A 21804-nucleotide genomic window follows, 5' to 3' on the forward strand; every position below is an offset into this window, starting at 1 on the left:
AGGTCAGTACCAAGCACAGGCCAGCCAGATAGCTGAGGCATTGCCTCCAGAAGTCAAAGTCAAAGATGACCTTACCCTCCCACCCACCATCAACAGCTATCCTTTCTCCTCCTTTGTTAAGTCACACTTCCAGGTGGGAACTCTTTTTATATCTCTTCATTGCTCTCCCACTGGGGAGAAACACCACTTCTAGTAACACCAGGAACAAACTCTGTTTCTGTCCTTTTGTTTCTCTGTAGAAGACAGATTTCCCTGCCCCTGGTCAGCCCCTGCAGCACCCCTTAACCCATCTGGATGCTGAAAACGAGGAGAGCGCGCTTGAGATCAACAAACTGGTAAGAGACATCTTTCTTGACCAGGGCCTCATTGAAGAACAGGTGGGCATAAGACAATGTTTTGATGCCATTGTACAACAAGATGCTGGTGGTGGCGGAGATCTGTCTTCTCAAGCACTTATTCTTATCTGTCAGTCATAAAAAAGTTTAATTTAACCCAGAGCTCTTCCATGATGTGGTTTATAGTAAACATATTGATTGTATCTCAGGCTTACAGTTGTGTCAGTACACAGCAGGGGACAGCGAACTGTTGTATAAAGGCTGGAAAAAGGCAGGGACTTTGTCATCAAGAAAACTACACCTGGAACCACACCCTAATTCTGTAGTGCTTGTGTGAGGGGGATGATGTTATTTCATCTCTGTGGATGTGAAACATACAGTTCTTCTTAAAAATGGTAATGTTGACTCTCTGAAAATAGAAAGAAACTTCAGATAATTTCTAAGTAAATCTGGTAATCCTTTTGAGAATTACATGTAATTAAAATAAGCCCATTGGGAAAGGTAATAGCTAAAACCAGTTTCTTGTTTTGTCCTAATGATCCCAATTATAGAAGAGCATAAGCTTCAATAAAATCTTGTGAATTGGGTTGTGTTCAAGCAGACTACTGTTATTTTTCCTGAAGATCGAAGGTAATTTTTCTCCATTGCTAATCAAAAAAATAGGGATTTACTACAAAGAATTCCATGAGAACTAAACAACCACCACCTCCTGTTTTTCTCAGTGAATCTTTGACACGCTTACTACCATTAACCATATTAAGAAGTGTTGTTCTCTGAGAGAAAAAAATAGGCCATCACTCATAAATGTTCTTTCCAAAGCTGTCCGTGGCACATTTTAGAAAAGTTTTCATCTAATGACATATTGAAGTGTAGAAGCTGAAAGAAATTATTCTGTACCTAAGGGTGAGAAGTACAAATTACAAAAGCATCTAAGATGTTGATAGGCATAGCCAGGAAGCTGAATCGTTGCTTAAGTGATTTGGTTGAGATACCACATCTCATACTACTTGGTATAATATTAACTACACCAAAGTTTTTTTAACATCCAGTTGTTAGTGTTTCCTCACGTCTGGCTCTCTTTTCACAAAGATCAGCTAAGCATCAATTTCTTTTACATCTTTTTACAGCTAGGAAGCCTGTGGGCTCAGACACAGTAACAAATACACAAGCAAGTTACTGTAGGCTATCTGAGCTCTGCCAAAGAAGGGGAAGTATTTTGCCCAAGAAAAAAATCAGAGGCATAACTAAGAAGAGACTGACGTCGTCCTGACTTTTAGTCAGGGTCCAATCTTTATGAACACTGTGTCCCAAATTCCCCAGAACTTAGGTGATACACAAAACTTGAGAACAGATCCTGATCTCAGTGTTGACTACTCTTCTTAGGCTCACAAACATCCTGGTGTCTACAACCCAGGTTGTCACCTCACAACACAGTTTGGGACAGAGGGTTACAGCTAGAGCTCTCTTTTTTTGTCCCCTGGATGTTTCTAGATTTTGCGGTTCATTGGTGACAAGAATCTCCATGGCTGGCAGCAGATACTTCTGGGCAACTACATTGCTGGAAGAGGTTTGAATAACGTGGCCCTGCGCAATGAAATCTTCAGTCAGGTGGTTGCACAGACATGGAAGAACACAGACGTGGAGCACAGCCAGCGAGCTTGGGTCCTGATGGCGACTTTGCTGAGCTGCTTTGCCCCTTCACCAGCACTGGAGAAGCCGTTGCTGAAGTAAGGAGGAGGAAAGATCTAGCTACACTTTCATTAAGGTTGAGAGAGATGAGCGGTGTGCTAAAGGCAGTTGCCTTTTTCTAGATTTGTGTCAGATCATGGCATGGAGGGCTACAATGCTGTTTGCCAGCGCAAGATCTTGACAGCAGCACAGCACACAGAGGTGGACTCTACATTCTCTCGGGCCTACCCTCCCACTCAGCTGGAGTGGACTGCAAACCAGAGGAGAGGGAAGATGGTTCTGGATGTTCATACCTTTAATGGTAACGCGTGCTTCTGCCCTTCTGCTATCTTCTAGTCCCTAAGGACTTTTCCAGTGCAGAAATCAGCAATCAGAAAATACTTCCCTCAGCTGGGTAAAGAGGGATCAGAACACCAATTCCTTCTGGCTGGTACAAGCATGGGGGGATACAAGCATCTGAATCTAGACCCAAAACTCCCAAAGTCTGAGCCTGATGAGCTCAGACCTTCTACTCAGGCTGGGGGATGAGTTTCTTCTGAGTTTGGGCCCATCTCAACAGAGGACTGTTCTGGTTGTGCATCTCTGTGGGTCTAGTTTTCCTGTTATCCATTATTGCATAGCCCAGGCAGCAGCAACTGCTGCCTTTGTTACAGGGACTTTCTGCCTTTCTCCCTTCTCAAATATTGGCTTATGCTGCCTCTTGAGTGCTCAGAAGCTCTGTGAATTTAATGCAGAACATCCCTGCTCTGGCTCCTTGGTGAGAGGAGTGGTGGCCCAAGTGAACCAGGACGCTGCGAGGGTTTTCAGCTGTCAGGTTGGAAATGCCAACCTGTGCCATCAAACAGTTACTTTGGATGTGAATGTGTTCATGTGGAGCCCTCCATGTGCTTTCAGTCCTCCTGTGGCCCCCCCTCAGGAGTGTGTGAGGCTTTCCAGCTGGGTTCTGCCTGTGTCCTGCAGAGCTTAGGTGTTGCTTTGGGTCCTGCCAGGGAGGCTGTGTGTACTGACTTTTTTTTTTTGTGCTAGAGGAGAAGATCTCAGCTGAGGTGGAGTCCTGGATGACTGGGGAGCAGTATGCAGGCTGTCTCCTGAGTGCAAGGTACTGCCAGAGGATGGGAGAAGATCTGGGGGTGTGAAAGAGGCAGTCATTAGTTCTAAGGTTCAGACTGGTCGGGGCTGCAGGCTAGAATTTATATGGTCAGATGTGGAATGGCCACTCCTTACCCGCTCCGGCTTGGGCTCTCTCCTTCACCCTTCCATCTGTGTGCGTAAACTGTGGGCCTCTTTAGGAACAGAGGAATCACTGGCGTGATCTGTCAGAGCAGCTTCGGAGAAAAGATGGGGAAAAAAAAAAAAGGACAAATCTTGAGTGATTCTAGTTTTTTTTTTCCTCCTGACCCTGGGCACTTAATAGTTGATTCACACCCTAAATCTTAAGGACTTAAGCCAGGATAGACAAGGCAAGAAGAAACTGAATGCAATGTTTTCCTTTCTCTCCCTTTCCCCTGCCTACCTGGACACCTTTTCTCTCCTTCCTTTCCCTGTTACCAGGGGCTGCGATAAGAAGTCTCGAGGGTGGTCTATCTCTATGTTTACTGGCAACACATGGCAGGACCTCCTGGGCTGTGACTTTGTGCTGGACCTCATTGGAGAGATGGAGGAGGCCAGCAACCTCAGCAGCCCCTCTCAGTCCTCAGCTGAGTACCCCATCACTTCCGAAAGGGAGAGAAGCTTCCTCCAGAACTCTGACCTGGATTCGTAAGTCACCTAATCCTCCTGCCCCACCACTTGCGGCCCTGTCACCGCGTGGCTCATCTTTCTCTTGGCACTCTGTTCTGTCCTCATCTCATTTTCCTCTTCAACAGGATCCCTCCTGCTCCAGGCATCCGGGCCCCTACCTTCCCACCACCTAGCTTGAGTCCAGAATTCAACAATCTCCATCCAGGTAAGCTCTTGCCCAGGACTGTGGATGGCACTGGGAAGGGCCAGATGGGCCCCAGCCAGGGAATCGGAGCAGAGGGGGGGGACAGGTGATTCTTCTTGATGTAGAGTGAGGAAGGGCTCCACTCCAAAACATGACTGTCTAATAGGAACTGGAGACAGGGGGAATGTTCCTTGCCTGCCTTGTCACCAGACTTCTCTCTGCTCTTAGATCCAAGGTTCGGAGATGACCTGAGGAGCCCTGTAGGCTTGGATCACTATGTGGATGATCTCTTCAGCACTGTGCTGCATCAAGGCTCCAGAGTACCAGTAAGTCCCTTGATGGTTCCCTCTTACCTTCTCTCTGCAGCTCTCCTGTCCCCGTGACTCCCTCAAGCATGCCTCTGCCTATTCACTCTGCCTCTGCTCAGCTCAGATATGCCTTTGCATGGCTCTCCCTCTGTGAAGTCTCTTTCTGAGCTCAGATAACTCTGTTTTTACTTGATGCAGGATATGGAGAGCAGGGAGAGTCTGACTGGACGCATGAAAGGAGGTGGGAAGATTGGACCCACACAGAGAGGTATCTTCCCTTCTGCAGGTCTGTAAGGGGATGGGGAGAGCTGGGAACACCTGTGGGGCTACATAAGCTTCAGTGAGCACAGGTCAGGGAGTCTCTTAAATGCTAATTATTGCATGGGCTCAACTGATTCATGAAGAGCATTGGTTTTTAGCATAGGTCATCAGAAGTTGCACTCCTCACTCCCAGGTGCTGGGAGACGGATGCTTTGGGGAAGGTGCTAGGTAAGGGTACCACCTTTGTTCTGCTTTTAATTTCTCTCTCGAGTTGGTCTTGCGGTCAAGGCAACAGGTAGCTTGCTTCTGACCCAGGCCACCTCTTCCCTAGGCCAATACTCGTAAGTTCTGTATTCATCTTCTGTTCATCTTGTGCTTTCACAAAATAGTTGCTGCTTTTCTCAGGGGAGGGTTTTAATCTTTCTTATTGCTTCCTTATAGACTTTCCCATCATCTCTAGCTATTCCTTAGGTTAGTATGTCTGAACCCTGTAGACGTTCTGGTTTGTGTGTTTGGTTTCTTTACTTTTTCTCATTTCTGTAGAGCTGACACTCAGGTATTTTCAGTAGGGTGGAGTCAAACACCAATGAGCGTGACGTCCCATGGTATGGAATGTCCCTTTGGCCAGTTTGGCTGTGCCCCCTCCCAGCTTCTTGTGCACCTCCAGCCTCCTCAGTCAGTAGAGCATGGAAAACTAAAAAGTCCTTGGCTGGTGTAAGCACTGCTTAGCAACAACTAAAACATCGGTGCGTTATCAACATTGTTCTCATCCTAAATCCAAAACACAGCACCGTACCAGCTACTAGGAAGGAAATTAACTCTCTCCCTGCCGAAATCAGGACACTCACTCCCAGCTGAGACTGATCTCCATGCCCATTGCTCTGCTGGCTTTGCCCTCAGTGGGATTGCTGTTTTGTGGCCTCATGTGGGACTTGACTGCTGGGAGCAGAGGAATTTTTTTCTCCCCACAGTTCCTTCACAGTGCCACCCAGGCCAGGGCTCACTGTTCATTTACCCTTGCTATCTGCTGCAAAGAGACCAGCATGGATCTGGCAGGCCCAGAGATCTTTGCCCAACCTTCAGGAGAAACCCTTCTCTGTAATCATACACAGGCAGGAATTATATATATGCTTAGTCATGAAGGATGGTGGTGTCCTAAGCTACAGTGCAGAAGCAGGGTCTGGATCCTGCTATTGTAAAGTCTGGCAGGCCACACTTTTCTCTTAAGTTTCCTTTTTCCACCTGAGTTTTGCTGTGTCCTGCTGTGTGTGAAGAGGTAAACCATTCACATGTCCCCATGGTTGGTGCATGTGGAGAGAACCAGAGGTACCCAGCTTATGTGATGTGTTCTGTGCGGATTGATCAGGGCTTTCTGACCTGGGATTCCCCAAAAGCACTGTGCATGTGGCCTTTTGCCTCTAGGCTTCTCTGGAATGACTCAAGCACCAGTTTACCAGTCTGTGCCTTCAATGATGGGGATGCCAGCGGCCATGCCTATGATGCCAGCGGCTGGCGGGATTGCACCTATGCCAGGTAATAATTCAGTAACTATACAGGGGAAAAGGATGGAAGGGTGGGTGTCGTAATGGAGCCTGTGCATTTGAATGTCAGGTGGGGTGCACGGTGAACACTCAGCTCTGGGCTGATGCTCGGGCATTGTGGGGAATGAGTGCCTGTGGGTGTTTGCAGACATGTGTGTGTCTTCTACAGCCATGGTTATGCCCCAGCCTGTGGTTCCAGCTGTAGATCCCAATCAGTTAGCAGCACAACAGCAAACCTTTATCAACCAGCAAGCCATGCTCATGGTGAGTGGAAGGGACCGGCTGGGTGGGGCTCAGGAACTGGGGAAGAACAACGCACTGGCGTATGTGCTGTGAAGAGGTTAGCCATGCTCCACTCCTGCATTAGGCCTGCTCTGTAACACTCTGTGTTTATGTGCTGGGGGTTAGGTATATAAAGTTGGGATTATTTAAGACTGCAAAACTGGGAACCCCCTTTTTGCTGCTTTGTGTACATGAGGACACTGAGGCACCATAGGTGAGTGAGTAGCAGGGACAAGAGCAGGCCCCGAGAAACCTCAGCTGTAATTCCCACGTGTTTTTAAGCTGGAATTTGCTACAGATGCAGATCTGCAGTATTCTGCTTTCTGTACAAAGCCTTGTGAGTGCATGGAGGTCCCAGGCTATCTCACTGATAGCTGAGTCTTTGGGGTGTTGTTAGGAGCTCTGCATACTTGGCCAGGTGGGAGCAGACTCCCTGGGCATGCCTTGTCCATAATACTGGGAAATTTGCAGCGGACTATGTAGATGTTCTGTGATTACCAGTGAAAGAATAGGACAGCCTGACTAATGGCTGGTGATTTTGTGTAGCCTAGAGCTCACAGACGTTGCAATTCCTTCTTCCAGGCCCAGCAGGTGACCCTTCAAGCCATGAGCATTTCCCAGCAGCAGCAGCAACAGCAGCGGTGGCAACAGTCTCTTGAGAACTCAAAGCCAAGAGTCTCAAGTCCACCACAAGCCCAAGCCTCAGCTCCAGCCCCGGCCCCAGCCACTTCCCCAAAACCCAAGAAGCCTCCCAGCAGCCAGAATGCTACACCACCCCCAAAGGCTCCAGAACCACCAGCTAAGGCAGAAGAACCGGTATTAGAAACAAACAGTGGTGGTTAATTTGGTTTGAATTTCATGACTTGCGTTTGCTCTGCTTCCCTACAGTGTGACAGTGGTTTGGCAGAGAGGAGAGCAGAGGGCTATGCTTACCTATGATACTGAGACCTTTCAAACTCTGCTTGCTGAGTCTTTAAGACACAGGATCAAACCTTGGTGGCATTAGCTCTGCGGAGGTTTGGCTGCAGTGTTGGCCAATTAATTTCCAGCTGATCTGAATTTTTCCATAGGAAAATTCATTACTCGGAGATCTTTATCTTCCAGCAAGCTCTCTTGGGCCTCTAACATATTCCTCCTTCTCTGGACTTTGTTGATGATTCCTTGGGTCAGAGACTGATCTCTTGGGATGCCCCCAGACAGGGAGAAGTTCCAGATCAGAACTTGGCGAGGGAAGATCACCTCTGAACTTAAGGGCGCTGTGGAGGTATCTGCTGGCTAGTGCTAACTAACCATGTTGTGAACCGCTTGCAGGTTTATGACTACACGGAAGACGAGTTCTCCGACAGTGAAGATGATGACTATCCTCGAGAAACTTTCCAGCAGAAGAGAGAATATTTTCAGAAGATGGGTGAGCATCTACCACTTTGGGAATTTCACTCATCTTAACACCTTGTTCTGCAGCCTCCCTGGCATAACAAGGTGTTCTTGTCTCCCTGTCTGGAACCCAGCTAATCCCTGCAGGAGCTGCTGATGCTGTGTGTAGCAGGAGTTTTGGGTGCCTGCTCAGCTGGCTACAATTCAGATTGTGAGGCGTTGTGTTGCCAGTTTTCTAGACATCTTTGGGCTTCTGACTGCCACACCCTCCTTTGTCTCTAGAAAGCATAGGCTTCTGCTGACTGATGCAAGGGTGGAAACTATGCCGGTAGTGCTAGGCTTTGGCTGTGGGTTTAACTAGCTCAGGTCCCCCTTTCTATGCAGGAGAGCAACAAATCCGAGTGAAGAAAGTCAGGCCTCCTTCCAAAACCTGGACCCCTCCAGCAAATCCCCAGCCAAAGCAGGAGGAGGAGAAGGAAGAGGAGCAGGAGAAGAGGGAAGAAGAGAAGCCCAGCCCTAAAACAGAGGCAGGTAAGATGCTGTGCAGTGGAGACCCAGGCAGGCTGACAAGCGGGAACTTTCTAGGAGCATCAGGCCAGGATATAGTCACAGGAGGAAAGGATCTGGCTCCTCTGGGAGTCTGCATCTTGACAGGAGAGGAGAGAGAGAAAGGTCTGAGCTTTGGGAAGTGGGATCCCAAAGCAAGGCAGTGGAAGGTCATGGCCAGTCAGCCTGGGGGTGAAAGAGAGGGCGCTTCAAATGAGATAATGGGATTTCTCCTGTGTCTTTGCTGGGCTGTTGGTTAAAGCTGTCATCCCCAATAGCTCCTGCTCCCCCTTTGCCACCTCCTGAGCCGAAGCCAAAAAAGCAGACACGAAAAGCGAAGAAGGAGCCACCTGTAGTGAAGCCTTCAGGCCCCGAGTCGCGGCCTGAACCCAGCCGGGAGATCCGCAACATCATTAAAATGTACCAGAGCAGGCCAGCCCCCGAGCCCCAGCCTATCGAGCCTGTCAGGTGAGAGAGTGGGGTCCACCCAGGTGGGCAGGGAGGAGATGAGTGGGACTATATCCCAGTGCTGCCACATGGCTCCACTGTGGCCACAACCCCTCTGCAGCCCCTGTAACTGTTCCCCATTTCCTTGCAGGAGAGTGTCTAAGCCATTTATGAAGAAGAACGACCCCAAAAATGAGGCTCTGGCCAAGCTGGGAATGATGAACCTCTCCTCTCCCAAATCAGTGAGTTCTTTGCTCTCCGGTCACCTAAGAGCTCAGCAGAGAGGGCCTGTATATCCAATCTCCAACAGACTGGGAGCTACTTGGTAGTGCAGTAGCAGCCAGGTGATTTCTTCTTGGGTTACTAGATAGCTGTGAGCTCATACCATGGTGCTGCCCATCCTAGACTGGGTTGCAGTCTGTAAAGTCACTTGAGGTCCTGGAGAAAAGGCTCTGGAGCAGCAAGTCCTATTGTGGTATGTTTAAGGCTGATCTGGAAGCAAGCAACTCATGTTCCCCACATTTGGCACCAAGGTCTTGGCCCATTAATGTCTTTTTTCCCCTTCCCAACTGGAGGCTTCAATCTCAAATACTTGGTTCTCTGCACTTGGGTTTGCTTGATCTTCATCTGTTTGTAGATCATGTGCTGATTGAAAGGTCCTGGTATCCCTGTTCACACAGATCTTGCTTCTAGGGTTGGACTGATGCCTTAGGGATGACTTGTAACAACAGCAGTATCAGGACAGAGCGCAGTAATGCAGAGAATGACCGGGTCAAATGGTTTTGCTGTCTTGCAGCCATCCCCCCTGCCACAAGAGAAGAGAACGCCTCCACCTCCCAAGCCTAAGCCAGGCTCAGCTTCCAGCTCTATCAAGGAGAAGCAGTTGCCTCTCCTGTCCATCTTCAGCCAGGAGAGTACCCCACCAGGTTCCCAGGCCCCTCCTGCTCCTCCTCCTCCTCCTCCCCCACCATTGCCTTCACCTCTTCTGCAAGGGAACCAAGGCTGGCAGGAATCCACAGGGAAGGGTGAGTATTGACTTCACCCAAGTGGGATTTGGTAGCGGTGGGAGGGGATGGGGTTGGAATCAGCCCAGTGGCCCGGGAGAGTCACAGCACATGTTCTGTCATCGGCCAGCTGGTCAAAGACTGAGTGGGCTGTGTGAAATCAGAGACTGTCACCGTAGTTCCAGTCTGGCCTCGCAGTCAGCATGGCACTTCCCAGCTCTAACTCTTCCCTTTCTTCCCAGTGCAGTGCAGGATGTCAGGCAAAAATGATGGAGGGGCTGGGTTTCTCTGGAAAAAATGCAGCTAAAAACAGAAAGGACCTTTGGGCTACAGCTTTATCAAGGTCCAGTCCACATTTTGTTTTATTACCTACCTGATGCATAACTACTTTATCAAAGCTGGAATTCAACAGGTGGACTTTAGACCAGGGAGGAATGGGAAGCCGGGTGTTTTACCTTCTAGAGCCTCTGGAGGGTCCTTAGAGACAGGCTGAGGAATGAGGGAATGTTTCTCAGAGGGAGAATGAGAGCCTGAGAGACCTTGGACACTGGTCACACATAAGGAGTGTCTGGACATTGCCCATCTGAAAAATGGCATAGCTAATGCTTATCAGCAGGAGTTTGGAAGTGTTATTCAGTCCTAGGTTTTCCTTCTGAATTGCAGTGGGATCCTGGAGTCATAATTCAATTTATACTTTGCTGCTATTTTGGATACATGTACCAATGTATTTCAAGCTGTTTAAAACTCTCATCAACATCACGTTTTATAACATACAAGGAACAGTCAGTCAAGCACATTACTGCAGGACTCCATCCTGCGTCAGATTCCCTGGTATAAAAGAATGTCCTGGTTTTACTCCCCCTCTCTTTTAAAAAATGGATCTTCAGGAAGTCCGGTGAAAGTAAATCGAAGTAACTAGATTGGCCTCAAAAATCCCTACGTACTTTTAATAGGAATATAGAAACAGCTGAACTGTGCGATCTACTACATTTCTTGTCTATGAACTCTGAAATTTTGAAAGTTGGGAGTGCTTAAATGAAGATATTCCTACCTTGTAAAGCAATGCCTTTGAATGGTTGTCTTCAGACTGAGCCTGTCTTTAACAGATCTCCTGCAGAGAGAAAATCCAGTGCAAGTACTGGGTGCCTTGTACCAGAACCTTGCAGTCTGCAAGCTCAGGGGAGAACTTTTATGTCCTTTTGAAACCTTTAGCAGGCTTTTTATAATGACATAAAGTGAAACCGTGTCTTCAAGCTTAAGCACATGGGTAATATTTTGCCTGGCACGCTGTGTGCTCCCTAACTCTGGAGTGATGCTATTATGAGCACTGAACTTTGTGACTAATACAGCAAGTATAAATGCTGGTACTCACATGATGACTGTTTTGTGCATGCATTCGTACTAGCTGATCACTGACCTTCAAGAGGGTTCTTGACAGTAATCTTCAGTCAGGCACAGGGCACTGTCCCCTTTCTCTTGGTAGGTCTTTGGCAGGTGGGAAGGTGACCCTGTAGTCAGCAAAGCCCATCTTCACTGCTCTCTCTCCTCCCGCAGACTCTACTGTAACAGTAGCAGAAGATGATGGCATCAAGACCCAGCTGTACAAGCTCGCTGCCAGTGTCAGCTTTTCCTATATCAACCCTGCCTGGAAAATCTTTCTGCGCAAAGAGGTACAGTTCACTAGCTGAGGGCTGGCTATGGGGGAGAGGGAACTGGTTCCGCATTTGGTTAAAATCCCTTTTTGTCATAGGCACCCAGTGTGAAATAAGAGCACAAAGGCAGTTCTGGGAGGAGGTCACACGACACGGGAGTTGGGGGCAGGGGATCATCTCGTAGGGCATCCAAGTCCTACTCTGCCTTACTGATTCTGGTGTCTCAGTTTCCCTACCTGTCTTTTCCTTCCTCTGTAAAACACTGAGAAATCTACAGATAAAGTAAATTTGTTGTTACCTGGTGCTTTCCTGTTAAAACAGTACAAGTGTGTTTAAAATGAAGTATTGGAGAGCGCACTGAACTGACCAGGGTTCATCCTGTGGTCTCACCACTTCACTCTTGGTCCTTTGCTCCTGGTCTTTCTGTTTACATTCACAGTGTCTCTTCCCTGCCTGTCCGTGGAGATGGACTCACTCCTCTGTGGCAGTAGGGCATATAGATTACAAAACATCCCTGGAGAGCTATTTCTGCAACATCTGTAAACATCTGTAACATTACTATTGTTTTTTATCCTCCTCTTGCAGGTGTTTTACCCCAAAGAAAACTTCAGTCACCCTTATTGTCTGAATTTGCTGTGTGAACAGGTATGTACTGGTGCATGACTCGAGGCCTGTTGTCTCTGTTACACTGCATAAGCTGCCTTTGCTTCTGCATCCCCAGCGGTGTTAGTCTCTTCTCCAGGTCCATCCAGTCAAGCCCCTGCTCACTCCTCTCTGAAACTCAGTCTGTTTAACGGCCTCAGATGCTCCAACACACTCAGATGTGGCCTTTTCAATGGAAGCCTCTCTGTTTCCTTCCTCTGCAGATCATGCGTGACACCTTCTCTGACTCCTGCCTTCGGATCTCCAGGGAGGAGAAGCGCAAGATGAAAGACCTGCTGAGTAATTAACAGCCCCATCATCCCTTCGTCCCCGTGCCCATCCCAGCTTTTGGTTTGAAACGAGAAATCTGCCTCCAAGCCCTTTCAGGCAGGACTTAGGGCAGAGGAGAAACGTTTGTCACTGCAGCAAGAAAGCACATTTGTGTGTGCTGTGTAGTGCAGTGTAGGAATGTTGTTTATCCCAAATAGCCAGAAAATGGCCCTGAAATTTCTCTGAGCCAGAAAAACTTAGTTCCGATATGTTTATTGTAGGGAGAGGAAACTGAGGCCCAAGGACGGGATTTTGAGTTGTCTCAAAATCCACCTGACTTCTTTGACAGGAGCTTCATGGAGAGGGGGAGAGAAACTAGTAGTAGACTGGTGTGTGCAAGTAACATGGTATCCTTTTGCCTCTGCATGTCGTTTGCTGCACTGTAATTGCTGAGGAGGGCTGGTGGGAAGGAGTCCCTGGGCAGAGGAAGACTTGGCCATCTTTGTCTTACTGAGGAAGCATCTGCTTTGTACCCCTGCTAGTGGAGTTCCGGGTTGGCAACGATGTCCAGTCCATTCGGGAGGATGGGATAAAGAAGAGGATTGTACTGGCTGCTCGAGATAACTGGGCTAACTATTTCTCCCGCCTTTTCCCAGTTCATGTGAGTCTTAATCTTTTCACCAGACCCGGGGCTTGCTTTAGCTCTGTGGCTCTAGTTCACCTGGGATCTCTTTCTGTCTCCCTGCCTGGCCACACATCAGTCATTCTTCTGCGCCTTCTGCACCTTGCTGGGTTTGACGCCTCTGTCAGCCTAGGGCCTCCCTCATGGTACATATGGTAGCATCATCTTCCCCTGCTGCATCCTGTCCGGGTGGGATGGAGCCTTTCATGCTCTCTGCTGCACTTCCCTTACAGGGTGAAAATGGAAGCGATGTCCAGATTCTGGGTGTTTCTCACCGGGGCATGCAGCTGCTGAAGGTGGTGAAAGCAGCTGGGTATAATCCTGAGCACCTAAAGATTCTTCGCAGCTACAGGTGAGCAAAAGGGCACTGGTTGCTGCAGGATGATAATTTGTTACTTGCAGGATGTTTTCAGAGTGTAGGAGGCAGACCAAACAGGTGAGCTGAAAATTGTCTGGTTGTGCTGTGCTTTCTAGGGTTGTCCTAGGCCAGCTGTGACTCACTGACCCTCCTTCTAATGAGTTTGGCCTTTCCCTTTCCTCCCTACCTTGTGTTTTGCTCACAGTAAGTGAGTGCTAGGTGTTAGTCAGCTCCATGCATGTCATCAGAAGGGAGGTCCTCAGAGTGGTACAGTGAAAGCCATGAGCAGCCTATGGTGCTATTACTGTTGTAATACAGTGCTGGTGAAAGGCCACCCTCTGGAGCATGCCGAGGCCTGTCTCCATTCTCAGTCTCTGGAATGAGCTCCCATCCCCATGATCTGCATCCCTAGCTCTGGCAGAGGGAGCCTGAGCATGCTGGCTGTGTTCTCAGCTTTGCAGATGTGCTGTCAGTGGAACTGAAGGGCAGCAATGCCCTGGAGCTCTCTCTGAAGACAGAGCAGCTCTTCCTGCACTCTCCAAAGGCTCCGCACATCAAGGCCATGGTGGAACTCTTCATCCAGGAGCTGAGGCAGGTGAGGGAGTGGCTGTAGTGCAGTAGGGAATGAAGGTGGTTTCCCACATGGATCCGAGAGGGTCCATGGGATGATATGGTCCAAATCCCTCACATCCTGGGGATGAGAGTTGACCTCCCCGTCACTTTTTCCCCAGGATACCAACTACGTTGTTGCTTTGCGCAGCTACATTGTGGATGACAAGAGCCTCCTTAGCTTCAAGAAGGGTGACCTCATCAAGCTACTGCCCATGCAAGGCGTAGAGCCAGGTGAGGGAGTTTGTTGAGATTGGCAGGAAAGGTGGGGACTGGGTTCAAGGGCCTGCTGTGATTGACTTACGGTAACACTGGACCCATGGTGCCCAGAAGCTCTACATGCTGCTGTCAAGTAAACCGGAGGAAAGCAGACCGTTAAGGGCTGGCATAGTCAGCTTTCAGCTCTGCCATTCTCTGGCCGCAACCCACCTTGTTCCAGCTGCCATAGTTATAGGGGATGTTATCTTAGGATGCAGGAAAGCCTGGTCAGTCTGGTGCTCTCCTTTGCCAGTAGTATGTCTCACTGCTCGTTTCTTTTGGTAGCTGCTATGGTTCCTGACTCTTTCTCCCCCGTTTCTGCAGGCTGGCAGTTTGGCTCCACCGGTGGCCGCTGTGGTATTTTCCCCACCAGCCTTGTGCAATTGGCTGCAGCCCCTGATCACCTCAGCACCAGCATGGACAGACGTGGAGGGCTGCGGAAGAGCATGAAAGCTTCCCCGGAGAGCAGGAACACCAGCAGGGAGGTGAGTCGTCTTTAGGGAACTGCTAGGCGACGTGGCCGGGTTCTGTGGGAGCTGCCAGGGTGGGTCCATGGCCCTGGTAGTGTCTGACCTCCAAGGCTAGAGGGAAGAAGATGACTGCTTAATCCTTACAGACGGAGACACTCAAATACTGTCATAGTGGGAGGGGGAGGCAACACACACAGATGAGGCCTTTCCAGGTCTGGCAGGTGAGGAGAATACACACTGCGGTTCCTCAGCTGACTATTCAGGGTGGGTTTGGTGCCTGTCCCTGCAGAGTTCTGTTCCCAGCCTGATATCAGAACCCGACAGCGTCATGTTAGTCCCTGCTGGCGATCATTATACCATGATGGACTTCGCCATAGCCTACTTCCGAGAGGCTCAGTCCATGTGAGTAGGCTGTGGTCCTTCTTGAACAGGCACACACAGGACCTGTGTAGCCTGACCCACACCAAGCCGTTTCTGGGGTTATTTCTTAGGCTGCATGTTCTCGCTCTTCTGTCTAGGCAGGGACTGAACGGGATTTCTGCTGAAAAGAAGAGTGCAGCTGCCCTGGTCCAGCACACCAAGGTGAGCTCAGTCTCTCCCCATGGCTACAGCCAGAATCCCAGCTCCAGCATTGCCTCTAGCTTTGTCCCCACATGGCAAAAGCACAGAGGGCAGATCCTTGGCTGCAGTCTCTGGGGAAGCATCGGTGCCCCCTACTCTTCAGTGCTGCCTGCAAGATACTGGGAGCCTGTGTCTTTCATGAAGCCTGCAGCACAGCTCTGTGCGACCTGCCTCCCCAGCTTACCCTTGTATTCTGGCCCTGCAGGTCCCAATCCAGGAATCTTTGCTCCGGTACGCTGATAGTGAACTGAATGAGCTTGCTACAAAGAACTTCAGGAGTAAGTACCTCCCTAGGACACAACACTGCAGAGGCTGGAGCGGGGGTGAGTGGGACGGCCTTGGTGGCCACGCATAGGCGTCATGGGGCCCAGCGTGGGGAATGAAAACTGAGAGGAGGGCCCCTCCTAAGGCATTTCTGCAGTTAATAACCACCTGTGTCCATGCTGAAAGCGTCCAGCAAAATACACTTTGAGTGCAAAGTGCCCAAGAACGCACACTGCCTGGGCTGATGCCCCACCGACACACACGTCCAATGCAAGCCTCGTAATAGCCCATGGAACAGAAAAGCTTTCAGGACATTTTCTAGTCTACTGCCTGCCCCACGGCAGGATCACCTCTGCTTAGACCTAAATGCTAGCCTTTGCTTTGCAGCTCTGATGCAGTTCATGGGAGATCAATCAAAACTCAAGAACCAGAATGAGGCTGAATGCATCTATGAAATCCTTCAGGTTTGTGACCTCCCCCTGGGCAAGGTGTTGAAGCACTGATGGGAATGAAGAGCCAAGACCTTGCTGGGAAGGGAGAAAGCAGGGAGAGCCATAATGCAACCTCCTACATGAGAAAGGGAGCTGAAACAGAGAGGCTGATTAAAAAACATGGGGGGGAGGGTTGCATGTAGATGACTTCCCTGGATATCACTGTCTGGATGAGAGCACAACCTGCCTCTCCTTCTTTGGGCCCAGATAGCACTAGAGACCAGAGGCTGCAAAGCCCAAGCTTTAAGCCACATTGGCAGAGCTCTGGAGCTGGGAGCAGAAGGGCACAGAGATGCTCTCGTCCCCTCTCTGACGCTCTCATCCCCTCTCTGATGCTGTCTTTTCCTCTCTGAATGCAGCTGTGCAAGGAGAAGGAGAGTTTGCATGATGAGGTCTACTGCCAGGTCATCAAACAGGTCACCCACAACCCTAACCAGTGAGTACCAGCACTGTCAGCTCCTGTGCCTGCACAGCTGGAGGGGAACTGTCTGCCTTGCTGCATAGGCAGCAGCGCCAGGAGAGAGGCTGACCCCTGATGATGTACTATCCCTCGCTGCTCAGTTGCTGGGGCTTTTGCTGAGCGCTCAGGGAATTTAGCAAGTCACCGGGGTTTGGCTTTTTCACTTCAATGGATGTTTGTCCTTCTATCTCTGGCTGCTGATGTATCTGGGCACTGCTAAACATTCCTGGTAGCTCCTGGTAGAGGCGCTGCTCAGAGCCCTGATTTCCTCTTCACAGCCCTGGGGAACTGGTACAACAGTTAGGACTGGCTTGACCCCACGCTGCCCTGTGGTATGGCAGCAGTGGCATCAGAGTGGCCTTGACTGTTCCCTTTCTCTGTTTGCTGTTAGAATAACTAAATGAATCCCTTCCTCAGCAGAAGAAACCTCTGACCAAGGGCCGCCACCTCATTTTCTGCCACCTGCCACAGGTGTTCAGAAGGGCAGAGGCTCACTTTGAGCTGCTTGGAGCAGTAACTGTCTTGTTCCAAGGTGCTCACAGTTCTTTTTGCCCTGCAGGGAGAGCGTGCTGCGTGGTTGGTTGCTCCTAAACCTGCTAACTGGGTACTTCCTCCCTTCTAACATCCTGATGCCCTATGCCACCAAGTTTCTGCAGCTAGCCAGCAGTGACCCATCCAGCACCCACCATGGTATGACTGTTTGCGTCCTGTAAAATAAACAGCTGCCCCCTCGTTTACTAAAGCTCAGTGGTCAAAGAAGACAGGATCCAGGTGGGGACATGGTCCAACAGGGAAATCTCCCTTATCCTGTTAGGCAGGAGAAATGAGTGGGGTACTGAAGGACCTGAGCCTGCAGGCAAGATTCTGCTTTGTATCTCTAGTCTTTCTGTTTGCAGAGGTAATTTCCCATTGCATCTTCACCCAGGCAAGGTGGAATTGTGTGTCTCTCTGAGGCTTAGCTTAGCCCTGCTGCTTAGGCTCAGTTTGACAGCTAGACCCTGGGGGAAAGGCAGACTGTGGTCTTCCAGAGTCATCAGCTGTGAGGTATTTGGGTTGGAATCCTGCCAGAGAAGAGGATTCTAATTCTTCCATCCTGTCGTTCCTGTGTACTCCTACTACCCTGGACAGTGTCTGGGGTTGGCCCCTCATGATTTGGATGTGTCCTGGCAGAGCGGGAGATGAGGTCAACTCTCTTTCCTCTCCTAGCGGTGGCCCTGGGTTAAATTCAACACAGTCAGGATGACCCAGCACCATAGGAGACAATGTTAAGTCCTCTGTTTGGCTCAGCACATGAAGCTTTTTCCTTTTCTTGCAGATATAGCCAAGATCTGTCAGAGCAACCTGCGGAAAAATTTCATGTACGGGGGCCGTCGCCGCCTTCCTTTCCCTGTGGAGATAGAGGCATTGCTGGTATTGAGGGGCAGAGAAGTGGGGATGCTGGGAAGAGAGGGAGGGCAGAGGTTTGCCAGGAGGTGCCATGTGCAGTGTTACAGGGGCGGTTAGTGTTCCAAGAGAGGAAACGAGGCACGTGTCTGCAAGGGGACTGGGAAGTGCAATGCCATGGAGTAGGCAGGGGTGTGGGCAGGGAAGAGGCAGGTACTACGGGCAAGTAGTGGAAGGTGGAGATGAGAAGGAAGGAAGAGGGAGGAAGAATTGTGGGGCTGATGGGATCCTGCACGTCCCGCATGACATCAAAGACTGTCCTTTGCAGAAGGGGCGTGGTGCCCGCCGGCTAGTGATACTGATGCCTGGAGGCATGGAATACCTCACCAGAGTTAAGACATTCACTGTGAGTTTTCTGCTTTGAATTTCTTCATTGAGCTGGACTCTGAGCCACACCAGGGAACTCCCTTATCTGTCAAAACCTTGGGCTTGGCCTGTGCTTCCCATGGTGCTGTGACAGTTTCCCTACTCACTTCCTAGGAATCCCTGTAGCAGTGTATCTCTGCAGGGCCTGCACCACGCTGGGACGCCTCACCCAGCTTGCTGCTTTGCACAACGGCCAGAGCCATACTGCTGCCCTCTAACGAGCCCAGTATGTTGAACTGCTCTGAGGCTGCTTTGGGCTTGCCTGGTCATAGTACTTATTCGCCTCTTTCCTCGCTTCAGGTGGCCAAGGAGCTCTTGCAGGAGATCTGTGAGCAGATGGGGGCAGGTGAACAGGAAGAGATACAGGAATTTGTTCTTTTTGCCATCAGGAGTGACAGCAATAATCTTGGCAAGTGGAGACTAGCACCTAGGTTCTTTCTTAAAGCAGTTTCTCCAACAGGGAGTACCATGGCTACTGTTTCAAATAGTTCCCCCACCGTTGCTGGCTCTGGGGAGGTCCCTCTTCAGCAGTTTCCCTCTGTATGAGCGTTAAGGAGTGTGCCTTCTCAGGGGCTGTGTTGCTTGCTCCTGAACGAAGTGTGTGTGTCTGTGTGGGTCCGTGGCCCTTGGGAATGGCTGATGCTGGGAGTCATAAGGGCAGGGTGGAATAGAGGTGTGCAGGAAGGCTCCTGTCCCAGGCCATGGAGCTCAGCCCACTGTCTCAGCACCAAGAGTGATGACCCTCTCTCTGTGTAAACACGTAGATAAAACGGTGAGGCCGATAAGATCAGAGGAGTATCTTCATGATTACCTGCTGGAGGACAAGTTGGTCACTGTGACTTTACGCAGGCTCATCTGGAGGACGCCTCTGCACTTTGAGAACAGAATTTATACTGATGTTCATTATGGACAGGTAAGCAACAAGGGCAGTGTGCACCAGGAACCTCCCTAGCAGGGGCAGAGTTAGTGTACAGGCCAATGGGAATTTCCCAAGGGAGCTGAAGAAGCAGGAGGGCTTTGGCTGATGGGCTTTGTATGCTGTTTCTCAAATGACTAATAACTGAAGCTATGGATGCAAGGAAGGCAGTGTGCCTGTAGCCCTAGCCTATGAGCTGCACTGTTCTAGACTGTGCTGTCTCTCAGATGCTGTGGGATTACCTGAATGGGAAGATACTGTTGAGCCGTAGTAAAGAAATGGAGATGCAGGTGGGCATTTTGGCAATGCTCCAGCACTGGGCCAAAACAGAGCAGCAGAACTCTGATCCCTCCAGGTATGTTTGTCTCAGGGTGGGTCTCTATCTCTAACGGCTGTTGGCACCACAGGGGTTAGGGGTAGGTGCCTGAAAGTACTCTCTGGATAATTAAGGAACGGGCAGTTCTGGAGAACATAAACTACTAATGGATGTCACTACTCGGTGACTGACTCCTGCCCGCAATCAAGAAAGCTTACCTCCTGTTCACGCTCTTAATGCTGTCTGGCTCTGATGCACATTCCCTTTTGTGACTCCTTCTGAGCTGAGGGTCATGAGGGTGCCATGGACGTTTCTTTTGACTGCCATGTGTTTGTAATACCGAGAAGGAAGTGTATGAACTTATAGTGGGGATGAATGCTCCTTTGTTCTTTCTCACAAGTGCCAGAGTTTTCAACCCTGGGCACTTGAAATCTGTAGTGAGATGCCTAATGGGAATGAAAACGTCCCTGGGACCTGGAAAGCTTCTGTCCTGCAGCCCTGAGCTGTATTTTCACACTCCTTCCTTCCCATATCCTTATGCACTTAGAGTGGAGGTAATGCCTCCACCAGATCCCCTCACACCACCAGCAGGAGGTAATGGCATAACCCTGCTGGGCACAGGGAACTCTGCTCTCTGTAGTGCTTTGGAGGCACAGGAGCAAGACAGAGTTGGAGTAAGGTGTTTTTCAGCTGAGGCTGCCTGTGAAAGCAATACCTTGTGGCTCTACTTCCATGCTACAGTCCTTGCTTGAAGAGCTCCTGTTGTCTCCAGAAAGGAGGGACTAGTCAGTGGTGCACAGCTGCCTTCTGCGTGGAAAATGGTGGTCTCGCTGTCTCTGTTTCCTTCCACGTTATCCAATCCAGATATGACCTGCTGTGCTCTTCCCCTCTCCCTCCACCCTTGCCCCCAGCCATGCAACTGAAAACTGTTGCCGCATCCCCTCCTTCCTCTTAATCTCCCTGGTTGATCTTTTGATTTTAGCTGGGCAGGGGGTGAATTAGTATCTGCTTGTTGGCACAGGGAAGAGCTGAAGGAGTACACGCCAAAGACCCTGCAGTCCTCCATCAGTCCCCAGGCTCTGCAGAGCTATGTTGGCATGCTGCTGAGAAGCAGGCAGCCCTTCCAGCCGGTGGATGCAAAAATCCAGTTCATAGGTGAGGAGACATCCAGATCTGCTTGAGTCATCTATCCTGAGCATGATGGAAGCTGCTCTGAATGTGCTTTTGGGACAGTTCCTGAGGTTGGCGAGGATCCTTGGAGTCTGGAATGGGCCATGACATATGACTCCCTGACAGCCTCCCCCTGCAGATTGGCACTTGATCCCAAGCATGGTGATCATGGTAGAAGTCTCACTTCTTTTGCGGAAGTCCGCAGTAGACTTCCAGAGCTCTGTACAAGTTGTGTTTTAATTAATATTCTGGCTGCACGTCTGTTTTTTGGTCAGAAAAGAACGGGACATCCATTCAGATGTCCATCCATCCATCTCATGCTGAGAATTGAGTATCAGCAGCCTGGGAGGGAGGGAGAAGTTGTCAATCTTACTTTTTAATGCAGAAAAGCTTGGGAACACTTGCAGCTTTTGACCACCTTAGGTTGGTGCGGTGGATTGCTGGCTGGAAGCTGCTGCCTGAAAGCCACCTTTTGCTTTCTTACAGAGCATGTGATGAAATTGCCTTTCTTTGGCTACAACATCTACTTTGTAGAGAGAGTCAGCGATAACACAATCCCCGTGCCCTGTTTCTGTGGCGTGAATAAAGAAGAGATCATTGAATGGCTGATGCTGGGAGTCATAAGGGCAGGGTGGAATAGAGGTGTGCAGGAAGGCTCCTGTCCCAGGCCATGGAGCTCAGCCCACTGTCTCAGCACCAAGAGTGATGACCCTCTCTCTGTGTAAACACGTAGATAAAACGGTGAGGCCGATAAGATCAGAGGAGTATCTTCATGATTACCTGCTGGAGGACAAGTTGGTCACTGTGACTTTACGCAGGCTCATCTGGAGGACGCCTCTGCACTTTGAGAACAGAATTTATACTGATGTTCATTATGGACAGGTAAGCAACAAGGGCAGTGTGCACCAGGAACCTCCCTAGCAGGGGCAGAGTTAGTGTACAGGCCAATGGGAATTTCCCAAGGGAGCTGAAGAAGCAGGAGGGCTTTGGCTGATGGGCTTTGTATGCTGTTTCTCAAATGACTAATAACTGAAGCTATGGATGCAAGGAAGGCAGTGTGCCTGTAGCCCTAGCCTATGAGCTGCACTGTTCTAGACATGGCTTT

At 49.9% G+C, this 21804-nt stretch overlaps 1 protein-coding gene across 1 annotated transcript in view; it reads left to right on the forward strand.

Annotated features, from left to right (window-relative positions):
* The window catches only part of MYO15A (myosin XVA), a 32040-nt gene that overhangs the window by 7240 nt on the left and 2996 nt on the right, over window positions 1-21804 (forward strand). The window contains exons 5-40 of the mRNA XM_009324610.1: window positions 3-133; window positions 240-377; window positions 1827-2062; window positions 2147-2325; window positions 3051-3123; window positions 3576-3782; window positions 3890-3969; window positions 4177-4274; window positions 4455-4524; window positions 5940-6050; window positions 6228-6322; window positions 6923-7156; window positions 7652-7748; window positions 8539-8728; window positions 8859-8949; window positions 9504-9621; window positions 11266-11381; window positions 11949-12008; window positions 12230-12305; window positions 12818-12936; window positions 13191-13309; window positions 13769-13910; window positions 14047-14158; window positions 14507-14667; window positions 14942-15054; window positions 15171-15234; window positions 15479-15551; window positions 15925-16001; window positions 16388-16464; window positions 17048-17178; window positions 17804-17898; window positions 18598-18643; window positions 19062-19210; window positions 19441-19568; window positions 20551-20684; window positions 21433-21581. Of these exons, the coding sequence (XP_009322885.1) occupies window positions 3-133; window positions 240-377; window positions 1827-2062; window positions 2147-2325; window positions 3051-3123; window positions 3576-3782; window positions 3890-3969; window positions 4177-4274; window positions 4455-4524; window positions 5940-6050; window positions 6228-6322; window positions 6923-7156; window positions 7652-7748; window positions 8539-8728; window positions 8859-8949; window positions 9504-9621; window positions 11266-11381; window positions 11949-12008; window positions 12230-12305; window positions 12818-12936; window positions 13191-13309; window positions 13769-13910; window positions 14047-14158; window positions 14507-14667; window positions 14942-15054; window positions 15171-15234; window positions 15479-15551; window positions 15925-16001; window positions 16388-16464; window positions 17048-17178; window positions 17804-17898; window positions 18598-18643; window positions 19062-19210; window positions 19441-19568; window positions 20551-20684; window positions 21433-21581 (4289 nt within the window). The remainder of the gene's footprint in view (window positions 1-2; window positions 134-239; window positions 378-1826; window positions 2063-2146; window positions 2326-3050; window positions 3124-3575; window positions 3783-3889; window positions 3970-4176; window positions 4275-4454; window positions 4525-5939; window positions 6051-6227; window positions 6323-6922; window positions 7157-7651; window positions 7749-8538; window positions 8729-8858; window positions 8950-9503; window positions 9622-11265; window positions 11382-11948; window positions 12009-12229; window positions 12306-12817; window positions 12937-13190; window positions 13310-13768; window positions 13911-14046; window positions 14159-14506; window positions 14668-14941; window positions 15055-15170; window positions 15235-15478; window positions 15552-15924; window positions 16002-16387; window positions 16465-17047; window positions 17179-17803; window positions 17899-18597; window positions 18644-19061; window positions 19211-19440; window positions 19569-20550; window positions 20685-21432; window positions 21582-21804) is intronic.

This window comes from Pygoscelis adeliae, unplaced genomic scaffold (genome assembly GCF_000699105.1).
Source record: "Pygoscelis adeliae isolate BGI_AS28 unplaced genomic scaffold, ASM69910v1 Scaffold445, whole genome shotgun sequence".
In the NCBI taxonomy this organism is placed as follows: Eukaryota; Metazoa; Chordata; class Aves; order Sphenisciformes; family Spheniscidae; genus Pygoscelis; species Pygoscelis adeliae.